This window comes from Glycine soja, chromosome 8, assembly GCF_004193775.1.
Source record: "Glycine soja cultivar W05 chromosome 8, ASM419377v2, whole genome shotgun sequence".
NCBI lineage: Eukaryota > Viridiplantae > Streptophyta > Magnoliopsida > Fabales > Fabaceae > Glycine > Glycine soja.
In genome coordinates this window covers 4043248-4063970 of record NC_041009.1, presented here as the reverse complement: position 1 = coordinate 4063970, position 20723 = coordinate 4043248, and the positions used below count along the sequence as shown (strand labels likewise).

At 33.8% G+C, this 20723-nt stretch overlaps 3 protein-coding genes and 1 pseudogene across 3 annotated transcripts; 2 read left to right on the top strand and 2 right to left on the bottom strand.

Moving 5' to 3' along the window:
* Window positions 1-553: 553 nt before the first annotated feature.
* On the top strand, window positions 554-2038 carry LOC114421263 (trihelix transcription factor ASIL2-like). Its single transcript, XM_028387111.1, has one exon. It carries the CDS (start codon window positions 867-869, stop codon window positions 1842-1844), a length of 978 nt encoding a protein of 325 aa, XP_028242912.1. The 5' UTR covers window positions 554-866; the 3' UTR covers window positions 1845-2038.
* Window positions 2039-2229: 191 nt separating this feature from the next.
* On the bottom strand, window positions 2230-6220 carry LOC114424527 (annotated as a pseudogene).
* Window positions 6221-12945: 6725 nt separating this feature from the next.
* LOC114421261 (guanine nucleotide-binding protein subunit beta-like protein) lies at window positions 12946-14936 on the bottom strand. Its single transcript, XM_028387109.1, has 2 exons — window positions 13848-14936; window positions 12946-13264 (listed from the first exon to the last, which is right to left on the bottom strand). Exons 1-2 carry the CDS (start codon window positions 14721-14723, stop codon window positions 13163-13165), a joined length of 978 nt encoding a protein of 325 aa, XP_028242910.1. The 5' UTR covers window positions 14724-14936; the 3' UTR covers window positions 12946-13162.
* Window positions 14937-16095: 1159 nt separating this feature from the next.
* Window positions 16096-20723, top strand: LOC114421260 (peroxisome biogenesis protein 3-2-like). Its single transcript, XM_028387108.1, has 7 exons — window positions 16096-16450; window positions 16740-16901; window positions 17058-17254; window positions 17339-17469; window positions 18897-19024; window positions 19625-19846; window positions 20243-20723. Exons 1-7 carry the CDS (start codon window positions 16437-16439, stop codon window positions 20496-20498), a joined length of 1110 nt encoding a protein of 369 aa, XP_028242909.1. The 5' UTR covers window positions 16096-16436; the 3' UTR covers window positions 20499-20723.

The window sequence follows — 20723 nt, the reverse complement described above, 5'->3', positions numbered from 1 at the left end:
ATTAAGCATATCTCAAACTCTTACAAATACAACTAAAGTCATTGTGGTAAATAAACATTTATTATATGTTGTCACTCTAATAAAATCATTATTGACCTGCTTTGTAATGCCTTATACAACAACCATCAAGAGATCTCAAACTTTAGTCAACAAGAATTCATCTTAGTCAATTTCAATTGAAGTTTAATCAAAATTCGTTGTCCCGTTTGAGACACATTAATGTATAATATATAATATTAAAATATAATAAAGCTTTTAGATAATAATGTTATATTATATAACTAAACAAAATTAACTGAATAGTTTTTATCAAAGGTATTTATAAAATAGCCCTTAACTAATTTTCTTTAAGGACCAAATAGCCTTCAACAAGTGAGAAAAAAAATAGCGTTCAACTTACCCAAATGTTATGAAAGTGTGAGGAGAGAGGCCCAAGTCCAATGTGGGTTTTGACTTTTGAGAGAGGTTTTAGTGAGCACCAAACTTTTAAAATGATGCATCAATGGTGTGCTCCCTCTAGATATTATTTACGATTCAATTGATTAAAACTAAACAGTAGTTGAGGTAAATTAGAGTGAATGAAAGATGAAAAGCAGGAATCCATAACTACAACAAACCTAATGTAATGTGTGAAGGACCTTACCTTAGACCTAATGGTATGGTAAGTGGTCAGCCAATGAGCAGCGTCCAGGTGTGAACGCGGCGCACGTTAGCCACTTCCCCCACCAAATTGGTGGTGCCCTCCCTCGTCCTATCCTGTCCACATCTCAAAACCAGCCAGCCGCACACCACCACCCCACCCACTATGTTACCAAACACCACTTCCACCACCGAACCCTCTTTCTCGCTCTCATTCTCATTCCCCCATGGACGACGCCTCCTCCTCTCCCCCTCCTCCTCCTCCCCCTCCCGATCCCCCCTCCGCCGTCCCCCTCTCCCTCGTCCCCCTCCCCGCCCCACCCTCCTCCACTCGCCGCCTCCCCCCTCCCTGCTGGTCCCCCGATGAAACCCTCGCCCTCATCGACGCCTACCGCGACAAGTGGTACTCCCTCGGCCGCGGCAACCTCAAGGCCACCCACTGGCAGGAGGTCGCCGACGCTGTCTCTAGCCGCTGCCCCAACGCCTCCCCTCCCAAAACTCCTGTCCAGTGCCGCCACAAAATGGAGAAGCTGCGCAAGCGCTACCGCACCGAGATCCAACGCGCTCGCTCCCTCCCCGTTTCCCGATTCAACTCCTCCTGGGCCCACTTCAAGCTCATGGACTCCATGGAAAAAGGCCCCTCCCCTGTTAAACCCGATATCAACGATTCCGATCATAATAATACTGATAACGATGACGATGACGATGATGCTGGTCAAGATCTCTACCACCACCAGATCAACCACAACGGCCACACCAGAAGCTTGAACAAGCTCTATAGGAACGGCTTTCCAGGTTCCGGTGGTGGTGCCGGTGGGTTTAGGATTCGAATTCCCACTGGGTTGAGCGCGCCGCAGCAGCAGCATCCTGGATCTGCTTCCAAGGTGTTTGGGAAGGTTGGGAATCAGAGATTCAGCCCCAATTTGAATCAAAACCCTAACCCTAATCTTGGGAAGAAGAGGGAGAGAGACCCCGTGGGTGAAGTGGTGGCTGCGATTAAGGTATTGGGAGATGGGTTTGTGAGAATGGAACAGATGAAGATGGAGATGGCCAGGGAGATCGAGACCATGCGGATGGAGATGGAAATGAAGCGCACTGAGATGATTCTAGAATCGCAACAGCGGATTGTCGAGGCATTTGCCAAGGCCGTTTCGGAAAAGAACAGGAAGAAGAAGCCCAAGACTGTGCCATCAGCCTCTGGTTGAGGTTCAGTGGTCCTTTGGCCCAGCTGCACTTCAACTTCTATCAGTTTCCATGTACAATTGGCTAAATCTCTTTAATATGTAACGTTTATCATTATCTATTACTTCATCAGCTTCGTACTTTCTTTGCTCTTTTAAATCTAACGCTGTTGTGACTTCATTTTTTCTACCCAATATGTTTCTTCTTTCTTATAATCCGCTGATGATGTAAGGTCCAAATTTTCTCCCCTGCGTGTTCTATTCAACTCACTAAATGGAAACATTAACAATTGCTTAACTAACTGGGTTATATATATATATATATATATATATATATATATATATTGGAAGGCTAATTGGGAGACTATACATATATTGACAGTTAAAAAAAGGACTTATATTTGACAGTAGATTGGAACAGACAAATAGGTGACTAAATCATACTTGAAGAAGAAATTATTGCATTATTTAGGATAATCATAGTCTCCACCAATCTTTCCATGCACAAGAGCATTATTACTGGGTGGGTTTCTGCTTAGTATATCATAAACTCAACCAATTTGTACATGCACAAGAGCATCATTACAAGGTGGGATTTTACTGTCTGCTTTTGCATGTCAATTGGTGCCTTATAGGGTAGTATTGGGGTGTTTTCCCGTTCTTATTATGGGGCTGATCTCAAATATAGAGGTATGTAGTTTGTGGGATCTGGCATTGAATCCCAAACACAGAATGCCCTTGAGGACCTCATCCAGTTTTTAGTCATTTCAGGAAAGTGTCTGTCAATCACATCCTTCAAAGTCTCTGTTTTGTTTACCCATTCAAGCCCTTTATCTGTGTATGTTTTGGAGTTGAAATTCGTTGTGAAGAAACGATCAGCTTCTAGCCTCCTAAACATCACAGTTAACAAAGAAATACACAATACTTCAATACAATGATCAATTTTGGCTTTGTGATTTGTTGCATAGTATAGTGCTGTGCAGGACTTAACTCCAAGCCATGATTAAGAATATAAAGAAAGCAGTCTCACTGATAGCAAAGCCTCTTATCCTCTTCTCTGCATGGAGACCCACTATCAAGTCCAGCTTTTCAGCATCATCTTCATATACATCTCTAAGAGCTTCAATGACCTCTTCATCATCTGTTAAATCCTCCCACTTGCTAATAGGGATCATTAGTAAGTTTCTTCTGAATTCATTATACCTTGCAACTCCCCTTTCCCTATCTCTATAAACTGGTGCAACATTTTCTTCATTTTAGATCAAATTAGTTATACAAGATTACAAATGAATGCTAGAAAAGGACACTGTATTAAAAGAAGTGTGAAGGGGATTACCTTCCATGGTAGCCATGTCAACAGGATCAGGTATATCTTCTCCATTAATATCATGGGCAATGAGGTTCCCTAACCATGTTGGATAGTTCCACAAGTCAACTGCACCACTTGATTGATGACCCATGGATACTAGCATCTGCTCCATTCCTAAGTTTGATAGCCTTCTTTCCCCTTCTTTTCCCAACAGTTCCTTCATAGGTTCCCTGAAATGCATTTTGGCAGTTAAACATGGAAGCCCTTCTCATTTCAAAAATAACAAAACTAAACACTCCGAAAAGGGTTTTCATGTTTGCTATACACCAAAGCAGGAAGTTTTTTAGTGAAAATGCAGGAAGAGATTGCAGGTAAAAGGAAGTAACTCCCAACATACAAATTGGCTTTAGTGGTGTTTTTGAAGACCTCATTTCCCACATATGGAAGTGGCTTTTAACTTTTTTTTATAACTTTTCGTTAATTTCAATAAGTATCGCGGAAAAACTAAGTGAAATAAGCTATTTTTAGCTTCTATATGCTCTTTGTAACTTATTTCAGTAAGTTTCACAGGTAAGTTTATGAATAAGCTTTCTCTAATAAGAATTTATTGAATAAGTGTTCAATTTATCTGTGTATCTAGATGTGCCCTCTCAAAAGAACCATAAAAAAGTTAAAATGAAATTTGAAATCTGAGTTTTAAAAGTAGAATGAGAGAGAGGGAGAGCAATATACTTTTCAAGTATTGGAGGGCATTTATATTCTCCTCTTGTAGGCTTGATATCTCGAAGGACAATTTCATCAGGTAGCAGTGAATGCATTCTGTAAACACTGACAAATTCTTCAGTAAGTGATTAGGGAACTCCATGATCTCCTGGCTTCCTAAGACCAACTAATCCACTAAGTAAGGGTCCACAAATGTTTCCAAATAAATCTTTAAATTTCTTCCCCAGAAATTCACATCTGTTAGGAAAAAAAAAACAAATAATTAAGTTTCTCCAACAGTTGCATAGAAAACTGCTATTGTATAAAGTAGCTTATCTCCAAAATTACATCTATTTAGACTTACCCGTTTATTCTCATCCCTGCCAGAAGAGTATCAGTCTTTAGGAGTTCTACAGTCCAATCAATTGTGTGAACTTTTGCAATGATTGCTGAAGTCACCAATCTTGCATTCTATAGAGCTGCTCATCATCAAAATCAGGATAGTGCACCTACAAGCAAAGAAAAATCCCATGCATTATCCTTCGAGGCCAGGTTAATGCAATCCAGTAAGTGGAGAAAAGGTATGCAAGAGATGGTAGGAAGTTGTCTTACTTTTAGCATATCACATAGGGCATTGTGCTCTTTGACAAACAAGGCCTGCAAAAGGGAAAAGCCAGCCCAGCAATTTCTAACATCACCAGATATAGGAATACCTTTCTCATCATGCTCAAGAAGCCCATCTTCTGAGATCTTCAGCTTTCCATCTTTGAACGTCCTCGCTCTTTTCATGCCCTTCTCGTTATTCCCATATATGACACTTCCATCCCTAATCCATGCACCCCAAAAGAAAAAGAAAAATCAAGCTCTAAAAAATTCTAAAGAACCTTTACAATCAGTCACTTTATGATGTAGGTTCAACATTTGGAGAAATTTGGAGGACAAATAAGTAAATAAAGAAAAACCCGTTGATGAGTGAAATTGTAGACTACACCAATACATTAAACCGAAGATGTTCTTACAAAAGTCCTGTTTGTGCATAATTTCTTCTATCAATAAAAAAGTCCACTTTGTGGGATCATCAAAAAAGGTGATTTCATTCCAAAATTTAATGAGTTTATCCTTCATCGGTAATGAAGATATAAGATTCCGTGTCAAGGTCTTACTTACCACCAAGGAGTCCTGATGTTTTGGAAGCCAAACTTCATACATGAAGCGTCTGTTTTGAACTTCTTAGTCTTGAAATACATGAAAGATTTTAAAGGACATCCACTTGAATAACCATCAGGAGCTCTAATTTCCACCTGTTCCAAGAATTGTATACGAAATATGCATTAGGGACTTTGCTAAGATCCCAACTAAAAAAACAACCGAGGTTCAATTGATTGGCAAAATTACACGATAAGATTAATTTTTTTCCTTAACGTTTAATTTTGGTCAAACTCTTAGGTTATAATATTCAAGGTAGACTCAATAGCTCTTCACATGGTTCTGCGACTTAGTTTCAATCATTTTTATAAAACTGCCATTTTCTGTTGTGTCAGAATCTCTCTAATACTCCTCACCTGTTCAGTATCCTCTAAATGGTCAATCCAATCATGAATCATGAGCTGCATCCATGAGCAAGCTATCATGTTGAATTGCTTCCCTGCCTCTTTGAAATTTTTTCTTTCTAGGAGCTTTGAGGCTACCACGGTTGGGTGAGGGTCCAGTAACTGCACACAATGACATACATACAAGTCAAATTACCTTTATTAACATGAGAAAAAGTAGTTGGATGTTGGTACTAAAAGGAACAAGAACATCTACAAATCATACAAAATTTCAAGTCCAACCCATAATCTAAGGTCGTCGGAGGCATGTTCCGGCCAAAAGACGTCCCCTGACTGCTGATCAAATGGTCAGCAGGGTGGTTGCACATACCATCCGGTGTCGTATAGGCATACTCTTGTGTATCATACTTGTGGCCATTGACTCCTCCAGCATGCAACAAATTGTAACGATAATGCAAGTGCCTTCTAATTCCCAAGTATGCTAACCCCAACAACACTGGCAGCCTTTGCCACAACTCAAGCTTGTCCACAAAATGTATCACCTACATAAATAAATTATGGCACATAAAAGACACAAACATGAAACATGTAGTACATACTTATACTATATATATAAAAAAGGGTATGGGGTGCTACTAGTACTAACATAGAAGAGTATGGTGTCAAAAAGGGTCATTTTGGCTACAATAGGGTGGAGTTCGGGATGAACATAGGGTGCAGAGAAAACAGAAAACACCATGACTTCTTTGGGGAGCTTAGTATTATTTGTCTGAATTTCTTAGAGATCGAGCACTTTTAAGTGCTTTAATTGTAACTGTTTTTTCATGCAGTGAAAAGAATGTGTTTTCGCACTTTGGATGATTGAGCTGCGAGCTCATCCCGAGATATATAACGAGGACAAATATGTGATGATGTTAACGTAAACCTGCCTCTCTCAATTCATTCAATACTTCAATGGTATCCCTTTCGTACGTCTATGACTGACACTTTCTAGAATTTTATTTTTTTTTAATACTTGAGCAATCGTTATCCCCAGTTTGTAATTCATGGTAACTTCTGTATTACACTAAATGTCTAAATTACATTTTTCATGTTTTTTTTCTTCTTCTTTTTTGATGATTAGAAGGGCCGAAAGGCCGAAACACAGAAAGGGAAGCAAACTAACGTCTGTAATCCAGGATGCTTAGAAATGCTGGAGGAAAATAAAAAAGTTATAGGTTTAATTACTCATTTCATTTAGTTTCTATATCTACATAACCTTTAGGTTTTATTCCCCGTGCTTAAAAATTACTCATTTTAATCTTTACATATTTATTTTTTTATCCAATTTAGTTCTTGTCAATCAAAATTCTAAGAACTAAAACAGATTAAGAAATATATGTATGTAGACTAAAACGAGTTAAGTAGATGTGTAGAAATTTAAACAAATAATTTCTTAGTGTTAAAATTAAAATTAAAAATTGTCCAGATATAAAAGTCTTTAAGTTAAAGTTATACAACTATAATAAAGGGAGAGACTAACTTCACTATAATGTTTCTAGACTGTGGTATACTTTGGAACCACAAGATCACATATTCCTTGAACAGTTGAACAAAACCAAATTATTAATTGTCTAATTTACTAGTAGCTAGTGTTTCACATGAGCATCGCCCAATAGACTGAGGGAACCAATGGTGTTGTTTGACTTGTTTCTTTCTCTTCACACTCTACTAGTAAATATATACATGTTGGCAGGTTTCACTCAATGCTGTACACACAAATATTAATTCCAACATGAAAAATGTTATATAATGATAGTGTAAAAGGCTTTATCCAATTATTCAATCATAATCTATTATTATTCAATTATCCAATTATAATTTATTATGTGCGGTAAGTTTATTGACTTTTGAGATAATTATTTTAAAATAATTCAAATAATAATTTATTATTGAATGATGGTGTAAAATTATTTTACACCGTTAATACATAAACATTAAATTTTAATTTCAATGTTATTTCAATTTATTTATAATTTGGAAAATATTTCTTCAGCAACACCATATATGTTAATTTACACCTAGAAATAAGGAAATAATAAAGAGAAGTGATGGATATAATAGGTATGTAGATTGATGAGGACTATAAATGAAATGTCTAAAATGTTGAAGTGCAATACTCTTGAACTTTTTTGAATGTGAGTATTTATTGGTTTAACAGTTTAAGAGATAAGAAGTTCCATAAAAAAAAGGAGATAAGAAGTTCGGTTCGTATTTAAATTTTGTGAATGAAGAACATAAATGTCAAGAAAATTTTACTCCCTAACTGAATGAAATAAATACTGGGACCGTGGGAGGTGTAATGGTCTTTGGGATACTGAAATTCTCAAAGAAATTTTAAAATTTTTGAACTGCAAGACGTGTCTAATCAGCACGCTTTGCAATTGCAGCTCTATTACTGTTTAAAACAGATTTTATTTACACATAATAATGATGCAGGAAAAAATGTTTTGATATAACTAATAGGAATTTTTTTTCAAAAAATTGTCTATATCATTGAAAAATTAAATATACTATAAATATTTTTCACTCAAACTTATTTGAACAACCCTTAGACCATAATAACTAATGTACATACTTCTTTAAGTAAAAAAATTGACTTATAGTTCGACACTTAATGAAAAAATAATTTCTTATATTAATATTAATTTGATCTATATTTCGTCACTTTAAGAATTTTTAATGCTTTTAATATACTCTCTTTAATCGAAACCTTAGACATAAAATTCCTCCACATGTTATCCTATTTTTTTGGTATTGGGAGGAAAAGTCTACATGTTATTATCTATATAAAATGATAGTAGTACCATCAACATATAAAGTAATTATTGAAACTCGATCTAAATATATAAACCAGTTATAGCCATACTTCTAAAATTTTACAATTACAATAAGATAAGACAACAAATTTTTCTTGGATTTTTCTTTTACGTTTTTTGTCACTTTGATAGAAATAGGCTAGCCTTTTTTTTAATATAATAATGACAATGAGATTTAAACTAAGACTTTACGTAAATGACTCAGTCAACCAACCCGATCCTCATGGGTAAAAATAGGCTAGCCCTGCTATAGTTTACAGTAGTCTTTCAAAAATATTAATATAAGATTACATATCTAAAGACTAAATTATATCATTAAATTTAAAAATAAGTGTAAAAAATCTAGACACTAAATCCCGAATTTAACCAAAAATTTATTAATCCTTCTATTACGTTATTTATCATTTCAAGCGTTTCAGTTTATTTTAAAATATTTACCGTCTTAGAAAATTAAGAAAGTAATATTTTTTTCTTCAAATACTCTTAATTGTCAGGTATTTCACCTGAATGTTGATTATTATACAATTACATTTCAACTCCTTTTATAAAGTTAATTATTTTAGTCATAATATGTTATAGTGATGGTTGATTGATCCATGTTTATTTTTTATTGGATTTAATCTTATTTGAGTTAAGTGAGATTATTATAGATAAAAAAAAATTCTTTACAATTATTTAATATATTTACTTATTTAAAATTTGAACCCAATATCTCTAATTAAACTGAAACAATTTCAGGTTAGTTGACACTCATATTATTTTTAATAATTTTCCTAAAATATTTACATTTGATGAAAAATAATTTAACACACCACTGAAGACTAAAAATAATAATAAGCTTTATTTGAAAATGAAAACATAGTATATAATAGTAAACTAGCAAAGCAGACTTAATTTTTTTAATTTTATTTTTAGATTTGTAATTTTTTTTAAAATTTTAAACTAATGGGTGATAAATTCATGAAACTTTTCAATATCAATTTTTCTTATAGTAAATAGCAAATCTAATGAATGACAATCCTATATATGTTATCATCTAGTATTTTTAGATAATTAACAAATAATATTAAAAGACAAATAGTTTTAATATTTTAAAACCATCTTATAAAATTCTTAAACAACTTAATTATCTTTCTTTTTTTACTTCTTTTGACGCATCCTAACACACAGTTATAGTCACGTGATCAGAATTGATATTATATATATCCCCATCTCATGCTAAAATTAAGCGATGTGTTTGATACATTCATGTAGACTAAATAATTATTTCTAACGTATTATCAACGATGAAGGGAGTGAGCAAGGGTTAAAGTAAATATGTATTCATGGTTAGTCAGTTATTACCAAAAACAGAAAAAATATCATCATAGGACATTATCTGATATATGCACATGGCACATGACTTTTGTAACGGTGCGCATGACGTATCATTGCTAAGTTATTAGAGTGAGGTACATCCATAACTAACCGGATTGTAATTAATTATGATATTATACTGATATTCTTTTATCTTGACGATAATGTGTGAACATTCGTTTTAGTTATGATTTTTTTACTCCTTAATTTTTCTAAATATCCCATCATTTTATTTTATTATATCATTCATTATTATTATTAATTTCTTTTGCATTCTTTCACTTGTTTTGTATAGTATAAAATAATTTTATATCATCTATTAATCACAAATTATATTAAGTAATTTTTGTTGTAAAAATGAACAAAATAATCATTCATAAAAATCTTTTATTACTTTGCAGTGACACGGTAATATATACTATTTTCTCAATGTTTATATTAATAATTAATAATATAACATAAAAAATAAAGTCAATGTTCTAGTATGAGCTTTTTTTTTGTGTGGTAATACCTCTACTATAATCTTTCCATTTAGTTTCAAATTTTGAAAACTTCAATAATTAATTTTAATCCCTAATTTTATATAATACTTAAGTTTATATAGCTATTTCTTCAATCCATTTTCAGACAAAACAATAATATAAAATAAAGTAAAAGTGACTAAAATAAATAGCTTTGTACAAAATTAAGAAATAAAGTATAAGTTTTGTCAACGAGTTAATTGATTTTTTTTATAGAGAAAGGATCGTAAAAACTTCAACCGGTGAAGGAAATACCCATTATCAGCTATTGGACCCTTTCTTTGCATGAAGTCTGCATTCTTATATTCTTATATGATTTCTAATAAATAAATAAATAAATGTATTATTTAGATCCATAAAATCTATGTGATATCGTAATGTTATAGGAGCACATATGTTTGACCTTTAGCAGTCAGGCTCTTCAATAAACAAGTTATCCCTAATCTATTAATATTAAAATGTATTTAAATATTTTATCTATTGACAAATATTAAATTATCTATAATGTCACACATTATCTTATCTTCTACCTTCTATCTATAAGCAAATATTTATTTCTAACATTATCTATAAGCTTTCGATTATTATCTACACATCGAGAATTATTTATAAAGTTACAACAGCCTCTATAGACAAGGACCAACAATTACACTCAACTAATATAAATACAGGTTTCATCGAATCCTTTCACATGATCACAAACAATGATCTGAATACACACTCATCACATGGCAACAAGTGTGTGTCTCCCTCTCTCTAGCTCATACGAGCTTTACTCACACATATATTTGCTTATTTTTTCTCACTCATATTTTTATTGGAACGTCAGAGTCTTTTATCTTACAGGTCTTCCCTCTTGTCAAATGTACCTCTCCAAGCCAATATGTGAAGTTCGAAACCATTCTCAACCACGTCAATTCTGACGTGTTATGGTGTTTGAATTTTGATAAGAACAATAAATACCTAAGTGCAATACTCATAAATCAATCGATAAAATGAGATTTCATAATAAGAGCAACATTTCTTAATTTAATGTTATCAAGGGAGGTTGAGCTTCTATAGCAAAGACCTTCCCTTGACCTGACACACATAGTAGTTGAATAGGGTTGAGATCATTTTAAGCTTCTAACTTTGGATTTTTAAGATTAAGCCATCTTCCATAAAATATTTCAATTAGTTTCTAGTTTTTTTATTAGTTAAAAAATTTATTTATCTATTCGATAAATAAGTTTTTTTTAGTAGTTTCTTGATAGATTTTAGTATTGGCAATTCATATGTTTTGATTTTTTTAAAATTATAATTTTTTTATACATTTAATTTATTTACAAAATTTGATAATTAAACCAAATGATATTTAACTTGGATGTTGTATTTAGATGTTTATTGCAATAATTAATAGTTAAATAAATTTAATATTTAATTGAATAATGTATTTAAATATTTATTACAACGATTGAAAATTAAATAAATATGATATTTAATTAAATTATGTATTTAGATGTTTATTACAACACTTGATAATTAAATAAATTTGATAAATTTTTACATTTGTAAATTTTTATCAAACCTATAATTTTTATGTACAATTTATATATGTAAACAAATTAATTATTAGATAAAAATTAATTATGTAAATTTACATTAAAATTTTTAGTATTATATATAATAACATTAATTATTTTATAGCATAATTGATTTATTAGCTCAGTTAATTAGAATGTTAAGCTAATAAAAATATAAAAAAACTGGTAAAATAAAAATATTTTTGAAAATAAAAATAAATTCATAAATTATATTTTTGAAAATAAAAAGAAATCCTATAGATAATCGTAAGCCTCATACGGAGGTACAGATTCATCTGTACAGATATTATCGTTTACATAAAAAAAAAAAAAAAAAAACCCGTAAAGTATGAGGCTAAATGGGAGGTATAGTTATTAATAGGAGGCCGCATGGATTCAAATTCAAAGTAGAATTTGTTTCCGGTGGAAGTAAAGTTGAGGTTCTACTCAATTCGGATATCTATTAATACCTCTTCTGTAGAATGACTAGGCTTCATCGTGTCGAGCTATCTTCACCGGCGGGATTGATTCAGTTTGGCTACACGTTCAAAGATCCTTAATCACATTAAAACCAGTATGAAAATCTGTTGTTACAGAAAATTACATTCAGTGCAAATCAAAATCACTTTGTTGTTAAGAAAACATTGAATACAATAACGGTGGTTCGCAATACACTAATTGGATGAACAACAAAACTAATTTACAACGTTGACACAAATACACGAGGGTATTTGGCACTTTTTTTAAAACGACAATCCAGAACAAATACCAAGTTAATGCACTAAACGCACCTATCATTGGTAACCCTTTCATTAAACTTGGCAATTCTAAGTGAAACGAAAGCAAAATTCATGTATTTTGTTAGTTTGTTAAAATTCTTAAAAAGTGCTTTTAAAAAAAATTAAGATGAGATTTGCTTCTTAATTAGCATAAGGAATCTATAATGAATCTAATTATAGAAAATAAACATAAGCACGCTGCACAGCCATAGACACTGAAATAACAGTAAAGCACAACCATAATCTTGAGAAACAGAAGGCTACAGATACACTAACTTAAGATTGATCTCAGTTTTATTAACAACGTTGCTTGAAATTAGAGATTGAGAAAGAAGGTCAATACGCATACTTGATAGGAAAAAAAATTAAAAAGTTAAGAAAGAAAAACATGTTACGAATGACAACCTGATTTAAGGGTAAATTTGTCATGTCAACCTTAAAAGAGAAACAGAATAAACAACTGAGCCACTCTCTAAATCGAGACTATCTGATATTCCGAAGTAAAGATAATATTGGTGACCGGAGAAAAACCAAGATGTTAAGATATCCATGTAACAAGTAATAACCAAAACGAACGTTTTAAAAATAAATAAAAGGCCTCATGCCACGGTCTTCAACATAAAAATCAATTCTACAGTAAAGCAGTAACTAACTTGTCCCAAAACTCAAAACAGATTCGCATCTGAAAGCACTAAACAGCTTAACCTAATAACGACCAATACCCCAAACTCTGACCACGCCATCGGTATAGCCACTAAACAAAGTGCTTCCATCCGAACTCCAGTTCAAACTTGTGCAGTAGATAACCTACAATATACAAATAAAGTGATAGCAGAGAAACACAACACAAAAGTCAAGCACTAGAACGATCAACATATCTTATCATATAAAGTATTGTAAATCCTTTAAAAATGATGACAAAACATATCCAATATACAAATAAAATGATACAATGATTCATGTAAGTGAAAAATTGGGGAAAATATTTTCATTTTCTTTGCATATACTTCCTCCACTTGCAACAAAAATAGCAAAGTCTCAAACAAGATTTGCCACATAGATAACTCTGTTAAACTACAAAGCAAACATTCAACCAGATTCAACTCATAATTCAACAAGACCTAAACAAGTGGCAAAATCCTTAGACAAAAAATCAAATAATTTTCAGATTACTACAGATTGAAAGAGCAAGCAAATGTAGATGAAATACACATAAAAAAAATCAAGAGAACCGTAAGTTCATAGTGAGGAAACTTCAATTCAATCCACGAGAACAATTCACAATGCCATATAAATTATAAAACCTAGCAATTGTAAAAATTTTGAGTCAATGAAATTTCAATCAATAATTAATTGATAAATGAAAACAATTGAACAAAACAAAATATACCTTCTTCTTGTTGGGGTTACCACCACCGGTGGTGGCATCAGCCTCAGTCTTTAGGTCAACCTTCAAATCTTCAACGATACTCTTGCTCTCCAAATCCCAGATCTTGATGCTCTGTTCAGTGGCGGCGCAAAGCCAGTACCTGTTGGGGCTGAAGCAGAGCGCATGTATGATAGAACCAGCATCGAGGGAGTAAAGACGCTTACCCTCAGCCAAATCCCACAGAAGAATAACCCCATCTTTGCCACCACTGGCACACAGAGAGCCATCAGGGGAAACAGCAACAGTGTTCACATAACCATTGTGTCCAGCAAGCGTGTTCCTCAACTTGCAGTTTGTCAGGTTCCAAACCTTAACGGTGCGGTCCCACGAGGCAGAAACAATAGTGGGCTGAAGGGTGCTAGGGCTGAAACGGACGCAGCTTACCCAATCAGAATGCGCATCGCCGTCTTGGATTGTGTACTTACACTCTCCCAGGGTGTTCCACAGCTTGATCGTGCGGTCACGAGAGGCAGACACGATCTGACGGTTGTCAATGGAAAAGGCCACGGAGAGCACGTCCTTGGTGTGGCCCACAAAGCGGCGAGCGGAGGTGCCAGCAGCAAGGTCCCAGAGGCGGAGCTCGCCGTCCCAGGAGCCGGATAGGGCAAACTGGCCGTCAGAAGAGAGGACGACGTCCTGGACAAAATGAGAATGGCCGGTGAGGCGGCGGCGGGGGACACCGTAAGTCTTGTCCTCCTTGGTAAGATGCCAGAGGATGATGGATTTGTCGCGTGAGGCGGTGACGATCATGTCGGAGTTGTCGATGGGAGTGGCAATCGCCGTCACAACGTCGGTGTGGGCGCGCATGGTGCCACGGAGAACAAGATTATCTGCCATTTTTTCTTTCTCTCGAAGGCACTGAGAATACCGCAATTAGGGTTTTCCTTTTCACTCACTGCGACTGCGTGAGAGAGCCTTTTGGTTTCTAAGCGATGGACTCCAGCGACACAAGCAATATATAGTGAGGAGGAGAGAACCTCGATTAGGGTTTTGGGGACGGGTGGGTAACAAACAACTAGTAGTATGTAGATGAGTTGTTTCTTTATTTTTTCTCTCTCAAGAGTTGTGTCGTTTATCAGGCCCAATCTTGTAATGAATCGGATACTTCTTCCAACGGGTCCAACAATGAGATCAAAAAATTAAGCCCAATTTTGTGGTTTTCTTGTGTTTATTCTTTACAATGTTTCAAATTGATACAAGATAAAAATATCTTCTAAATTTCAAATCAATTCAGTCTTTTAATTATGGTAACTTTGTTTATTATCATGATTTATTGAAAATATTTATATGTATTATATTATAATGATAATAATTTGTGGTTACATTGACAATGTATTAAGTATATGTAATTAGTTGAAATTAATTTTTTCTTTGAAAAATCAGTTTAAATATTATGTCATCTTGTTATCATTTTTGAGTTTCTGCTCTATAGTCTCTTTTTTTCCCATAGCCGCCCATCAGGCCATGAAAGATTGATGGTTGAGCATAGTCATCTCGTCTCCCCTAAACCTTTGCTCACGCCACAGTCGACAAAAGTGGTGGAGAAGCATTCTCCATAGAGGGTTAGGAAGGGAAAAATAAAGAGGGAGTGTTTTAGCAATGAAGGGGAGTGGAAATAAAAATTCCCAATGGATGTGTAACATTGTCTATGGATAGTTTTTTTTCTTTCTTTTTTAAATCTTATGAACCATTGAATTTTTTTAAAAGATGTTAAATTAAATAAATCGTAACCAGGACAAATCCAGACTCGAATGAAAGAGAGACTAACCATAAAATAATTTTATCTCTAAATTTAATTTTAATATTATTTTACATAATTTTTAAGTAGTTAAAATTAATTTTTATATCATAATTTAAATTATTGTTGTAAATTTAAAATATAATCTATATATCACAATATATTTTTGTTATAATTTTAATTGCACAAAATTAAGTATTTATCTTGTACAATACACAATTTAAAATACAAATAAAAATATGTTTAGAAGATAAAAACATATTTTATATGTACTTTTTTTAAGAATATTTGATATGTACCTTAAAAAAACATGTTCAATTATTTTTTTCCTTGTATCAATAACAATATCATATCATATTTGGGGAGAAACGATGAAAATTACGTGTGACTAAGTGGAAAAAATAATCATATCACAGACTAATCATTTTATTCACCTTTTGCTTCTAGTTTCCTTTTTATATTTTCCCCTAATACTAAAACTAACCCCATTTGATATTTGTTTCCGGCACCAATTCGGAGAAACCCACACCCTATTATTCCATTGATTCATTCATTTCATTTCTGAGTGCTCGAGGCCGAGCTAGCTACCTAGCACCCGCGCCCAAGTCACTTCCTCCAACCCTTTCTTTTTCTCAGTATCTGTGCCCCAACCCCACTTGCTTTTCTGCATTTTTTTTTATCCTTCTTTGTCCTCTGTATTCTAATCCCATGCTTCTTAATCACTTTCTCAATTCCATTGCTCCCTCTCTACCCTGAGTTTTGGACCTTGCCATAGATTCTCTCAGATTTTCGCTCTTCCTGGTATCTTCAGAATGCTTTCTGTGAGGTAAAGTATCTGACTTTGATGCAATCCTTTATCTGGGTCTGTCTCTTCAATTCCTTTCCCTCAACAACATTTCTAGCTCCTTGCTTAATGTTTGATGCACAATTTGATTATTGTGACTGAAATTTGTAAACTTGGGTCGATTTTGTGGCATGGGTTTTTTTTTTTTTGTGCTATTCAATGTTGATCAAAATGTTGTCTTTAATTGGTTGCATCTTCGTTATTGTCCTGTATGCGTTCCTGCATTATTTTGAGGGCTTGTTTGTTAACAATTTTGATTTCTGTGCTTTAGGGATTTTTGGAGGCGGCATAGGAGGAAGGTTTTCGTCACTGTTGGTGTTTTAGGAAGTGGGTATCTTTTGTATAAGCTCTACGGTGCTCAGAGACATGGGGTTCAGGAACTTGAAAGAGAACTCGCAGTTCAGAGGGAAACTGAGGACCTTATGAAGGCTCAGTTGAGTGAAATACCTACCTTAAGTGTTTCATTTTTTATATAGATTAGATAGATAGATAAATAAATATGTTTTTCTGTGATCATGAATTTCTAACCTCCTATTTATAGTAAAGAAATGCTGATGGCATGTTTTTTATTTTTAATTGATGGTGTTAGGATGCAAGCTCACTTTGAGAATATTCAGAAGATGTCTGATGTAACATTGCCGCATGCTATGCACGAGTTAAGTTGTCGGATCACAGAAGAGTTGGATCTTTCTCACCTTCTTGAAAGGCTAATTCAAGGAAAGGGTCAGCCAAACACCTTGACTCAATCAGAGAAACTAGATCTATGGAGTAGACTCAAAATTCTGAGTATGAATCTGGTCTTGGATTCCACATTTATTATACCTATATCTTTGTGGTATTAATTAACCTGTGCAATTTCTTTTTCCATAGGTTTTACAAGAATGACATTGTCAGTATGGGCTACAACAATGCTTAGCTTATATACAAAAGTTCAAGTCAATATTCTAGGAAGGCATTTATACATTGATACAGCACGTAGTCTCGGAATCTCTGATTCAGTGGTAAGAACAACTGCCTTTTTTGTTTCTTTTTGTACATGATGTGTTTCATGGCTTTTTCTGAAGATTGCTGTTGGCTGTTGTTTGGATGCTTTTGGCATATAAGTAGTATGAAGGAACTCATATCATTATCGGTTAAAGGATCTGTGGCATCACCGATAATATCTAGATGTTATCCAACAGAAGGCCTGACCTTGGGGCATTTTGGATTTCCAGAGGGGTTTGTCGTGATGGAATTGATTTCTGTCTGTCTGTTTGCTAAGAGAATGAGTGAGAAATGAAAAGAATTTACGACACAACACATTATTACCAGTTTCTCTTATCCAAAATTGAGTTAACATGCTTAGTGACACTTTTGTGAGTATCAGGTAGTATGTTTTGTTTACTATTTGTGGAACTTGTGCTTAGAATTAATCACAGTTCAGTGACTAAAAAAATGTTTAGGCAGCAGAGCTATAGAAACCAATTATTACTGAATATATTGAACAGTATATGAAGCATAGACACTTCTATAACTTGAGGTGTTGGAGTGTTAGGCACGTTTCTAGCATGGACACCTCCCCCCCCAACACTTATAGGGCACATGTTGGATACTTTCCATTCAGTGTTTGCTTAAAATAATGTTTTGGTTCAGACACTTGAGCTGACACTTTCATATGGCTTGGATACTTGAGCCAACACCTCCATATGGGTGGTTACCTTAGGTACACTAGTACTATAAAAAAATATTTATATTTTTTTAACATTGAAAAAAGTCAGTTTAAAATGTAGTATAAAATATTAAAAAATAAGGACTCTTGGTGTGCTTTTGTGAGCCTCATTGTCATATTCATAGGAATGTGCATATACAAGAACATACAAATTTTAATTATTATTTGACATCTTTTGTTATGTTGCATGTACAATTACATTTACCTTCATTTGATATAAATATATAGTTTTCTATATTTTTTACAATAGTTGTGTCGAAGTGTTTGTGTTGATGTCAAATCCAGTTTCCCTGCCTCATAGGATCTTATCTATTGCTGTTTATTTTCATTTTCTTTTTGTGATGGGGTTTTCTTTTGTTACCTTAAGATTGTATTTTAATGATGAACTTATTTCTGGGACAAAGGGGGAAGAGAGGATTTGGAACTAGGTTCTGTTTATTTTTTGGACAGAGATTCTGTTGTCAAAATTGAGGCTTTTGCTCATTTGATTGAAACAACAGTACACATCGGTCAAATCTTAGGGTAAATCAGAATTTCAAATCTTTCCTGTCAAATTCTTTGGGGAATGTGTTTATTGTCTTTATGATAAACTTTTAATCACAGCAAAAGAGCCATAATTTAACTTCTATTTAAATACATACTTTTCACTAAATTGACATATGGAATGCCTCATTGAAACTGAGAGTAATTTTCTTTTCTTCTCTGTTTGTGTATACACAGGAAAGTGGAGATGTGGTTGATAGGGAAGACCAAAAGAAATTTCTAGATAATATTGATTTTCTCTCTCAGCATGGTATGCCTGCCTTGATTTCTGATATGGAGGCAGCAACAAAAGAAGTTCTCAAAGGGTGATGTTTCTTTCATTAATTTGATGATCAACAATTTGTGAATTGATTCTATCAATTATTTAAAATCTTGTCTCAGATATATAAACATTAATTTTTAACTTTTTTCTATGAGATATAGAACAATCTTAACTGTGAGTAGTTGAGGCTGTAGGATAGGAATTTATTTTTCTATCAACAGACATACGAATTGTCTGTAGCCAAGTCTATGTTTTAAAACTTCTCAAGCTTTGATTCTGTTCTTGATTAAGTTTCTGAATTGAGACCCAGTGTTTTCAGTTTAACCGTCTGCATTGTTATTAAATACCTACCTGAATAATTAATAAACTTGGTGAAAATCAAAGCTTAGCAACATTAACACATTAATGCAATCCTTAGGCAGCCTAGTGTAGAAGTTACCAGTTAATATATAATCAAATAATTCACCAAAAATTGTGCCTCACTTAATCTCATTTGTATGTGTGAATAGAGAGGGCCGGCAACCATTAGAGCTAATCATTGAGTTGGAACTTGGAAGTATTGACATTATTGAATCTATAGATATATTATAGATTAATGATCAAGACTTGTTTTAAATTGGTTATAGATAATTTCGATGTGCAGAAAGCAGTTGAGTACTTTCTTCAACAGCACAACACTTCATGAAACTATCATGCAGATACTCAACTCCTTCATGAGCATGGGGACTCCAAATTCCTGGATAAAGTATATGATACCTGAAGATGTTAGACCATATTCCACAACCTATGGTAGTGATGACCCAGTGCCATTTGACATGACTGAATTTGAACAACTTATGATGGAAGCATGGGCAGTATTATCAAGGTAAATATTTTGTTTTTTGTCTTTTTGATGCATTGGTTAATTACATCTTCCTGGAAACTCAATAGATTTGTGACTACTGTGTCCACGAACAATCTTTGCCTGTAATGTGAGGGATGACTGATGTGCTAGTTGAATTGCTGAAAAAATATTTGAAAGGAAATTTTACTTGAATTTATATAAAAAAAACAGGATCTACCTTACAATATTACATTAATGAATCACATAAAGTCTTTTATATGGTTAGGATCCCCATTTGATGTAATGTAATTCCTGGTCCCATTCAATTAAACAAGCGTTTCTGTGAAGCAATTTTGTATAAATTTTTTCTATATATAGCATTCCTTATTTGAAATTAGAAGAGCACTAACAACATACTATTTCTCCTTTGTTTTGCAGTGCTGAATTTGGAAGCATTGTAGAGATATCTCTGAAAGCAGTGGTGGATACACTGGTGGAGCTCATGGGGACTAAATTTAGTGGAGGAAGTGTAGCCGGGGGCCTGCCTCTGGCCAGAGTGTTGCCTCAAGTTGCACAGATGTGTCCTTTGCTCCTTGAAGAACCCAGCAAAAATCAGTTCATCCAAATCATTAAAAATATACAGGAGGTTGAACTTTTTTTCACACTCCTCTATGCAAATATGCCACATGCATAGTGATTAATATTTATGTTTTAAACCAAAGAGATTACATTTATTGCATGAAAGGCATCGGGCAGTGTACAAAAAATTAGACGAGGTTCAAAAGAGATATAGGTGCTAAATTGTTAGCTTTCATCTTTTCAATATGACATTTCCCATTTGTTGTAATTAGTGATTAGTGATGCATAGTGCTCCCCCTTTGGCTCAAACGTGGCATTTGGAGGAACCGGGTTTTTTTTA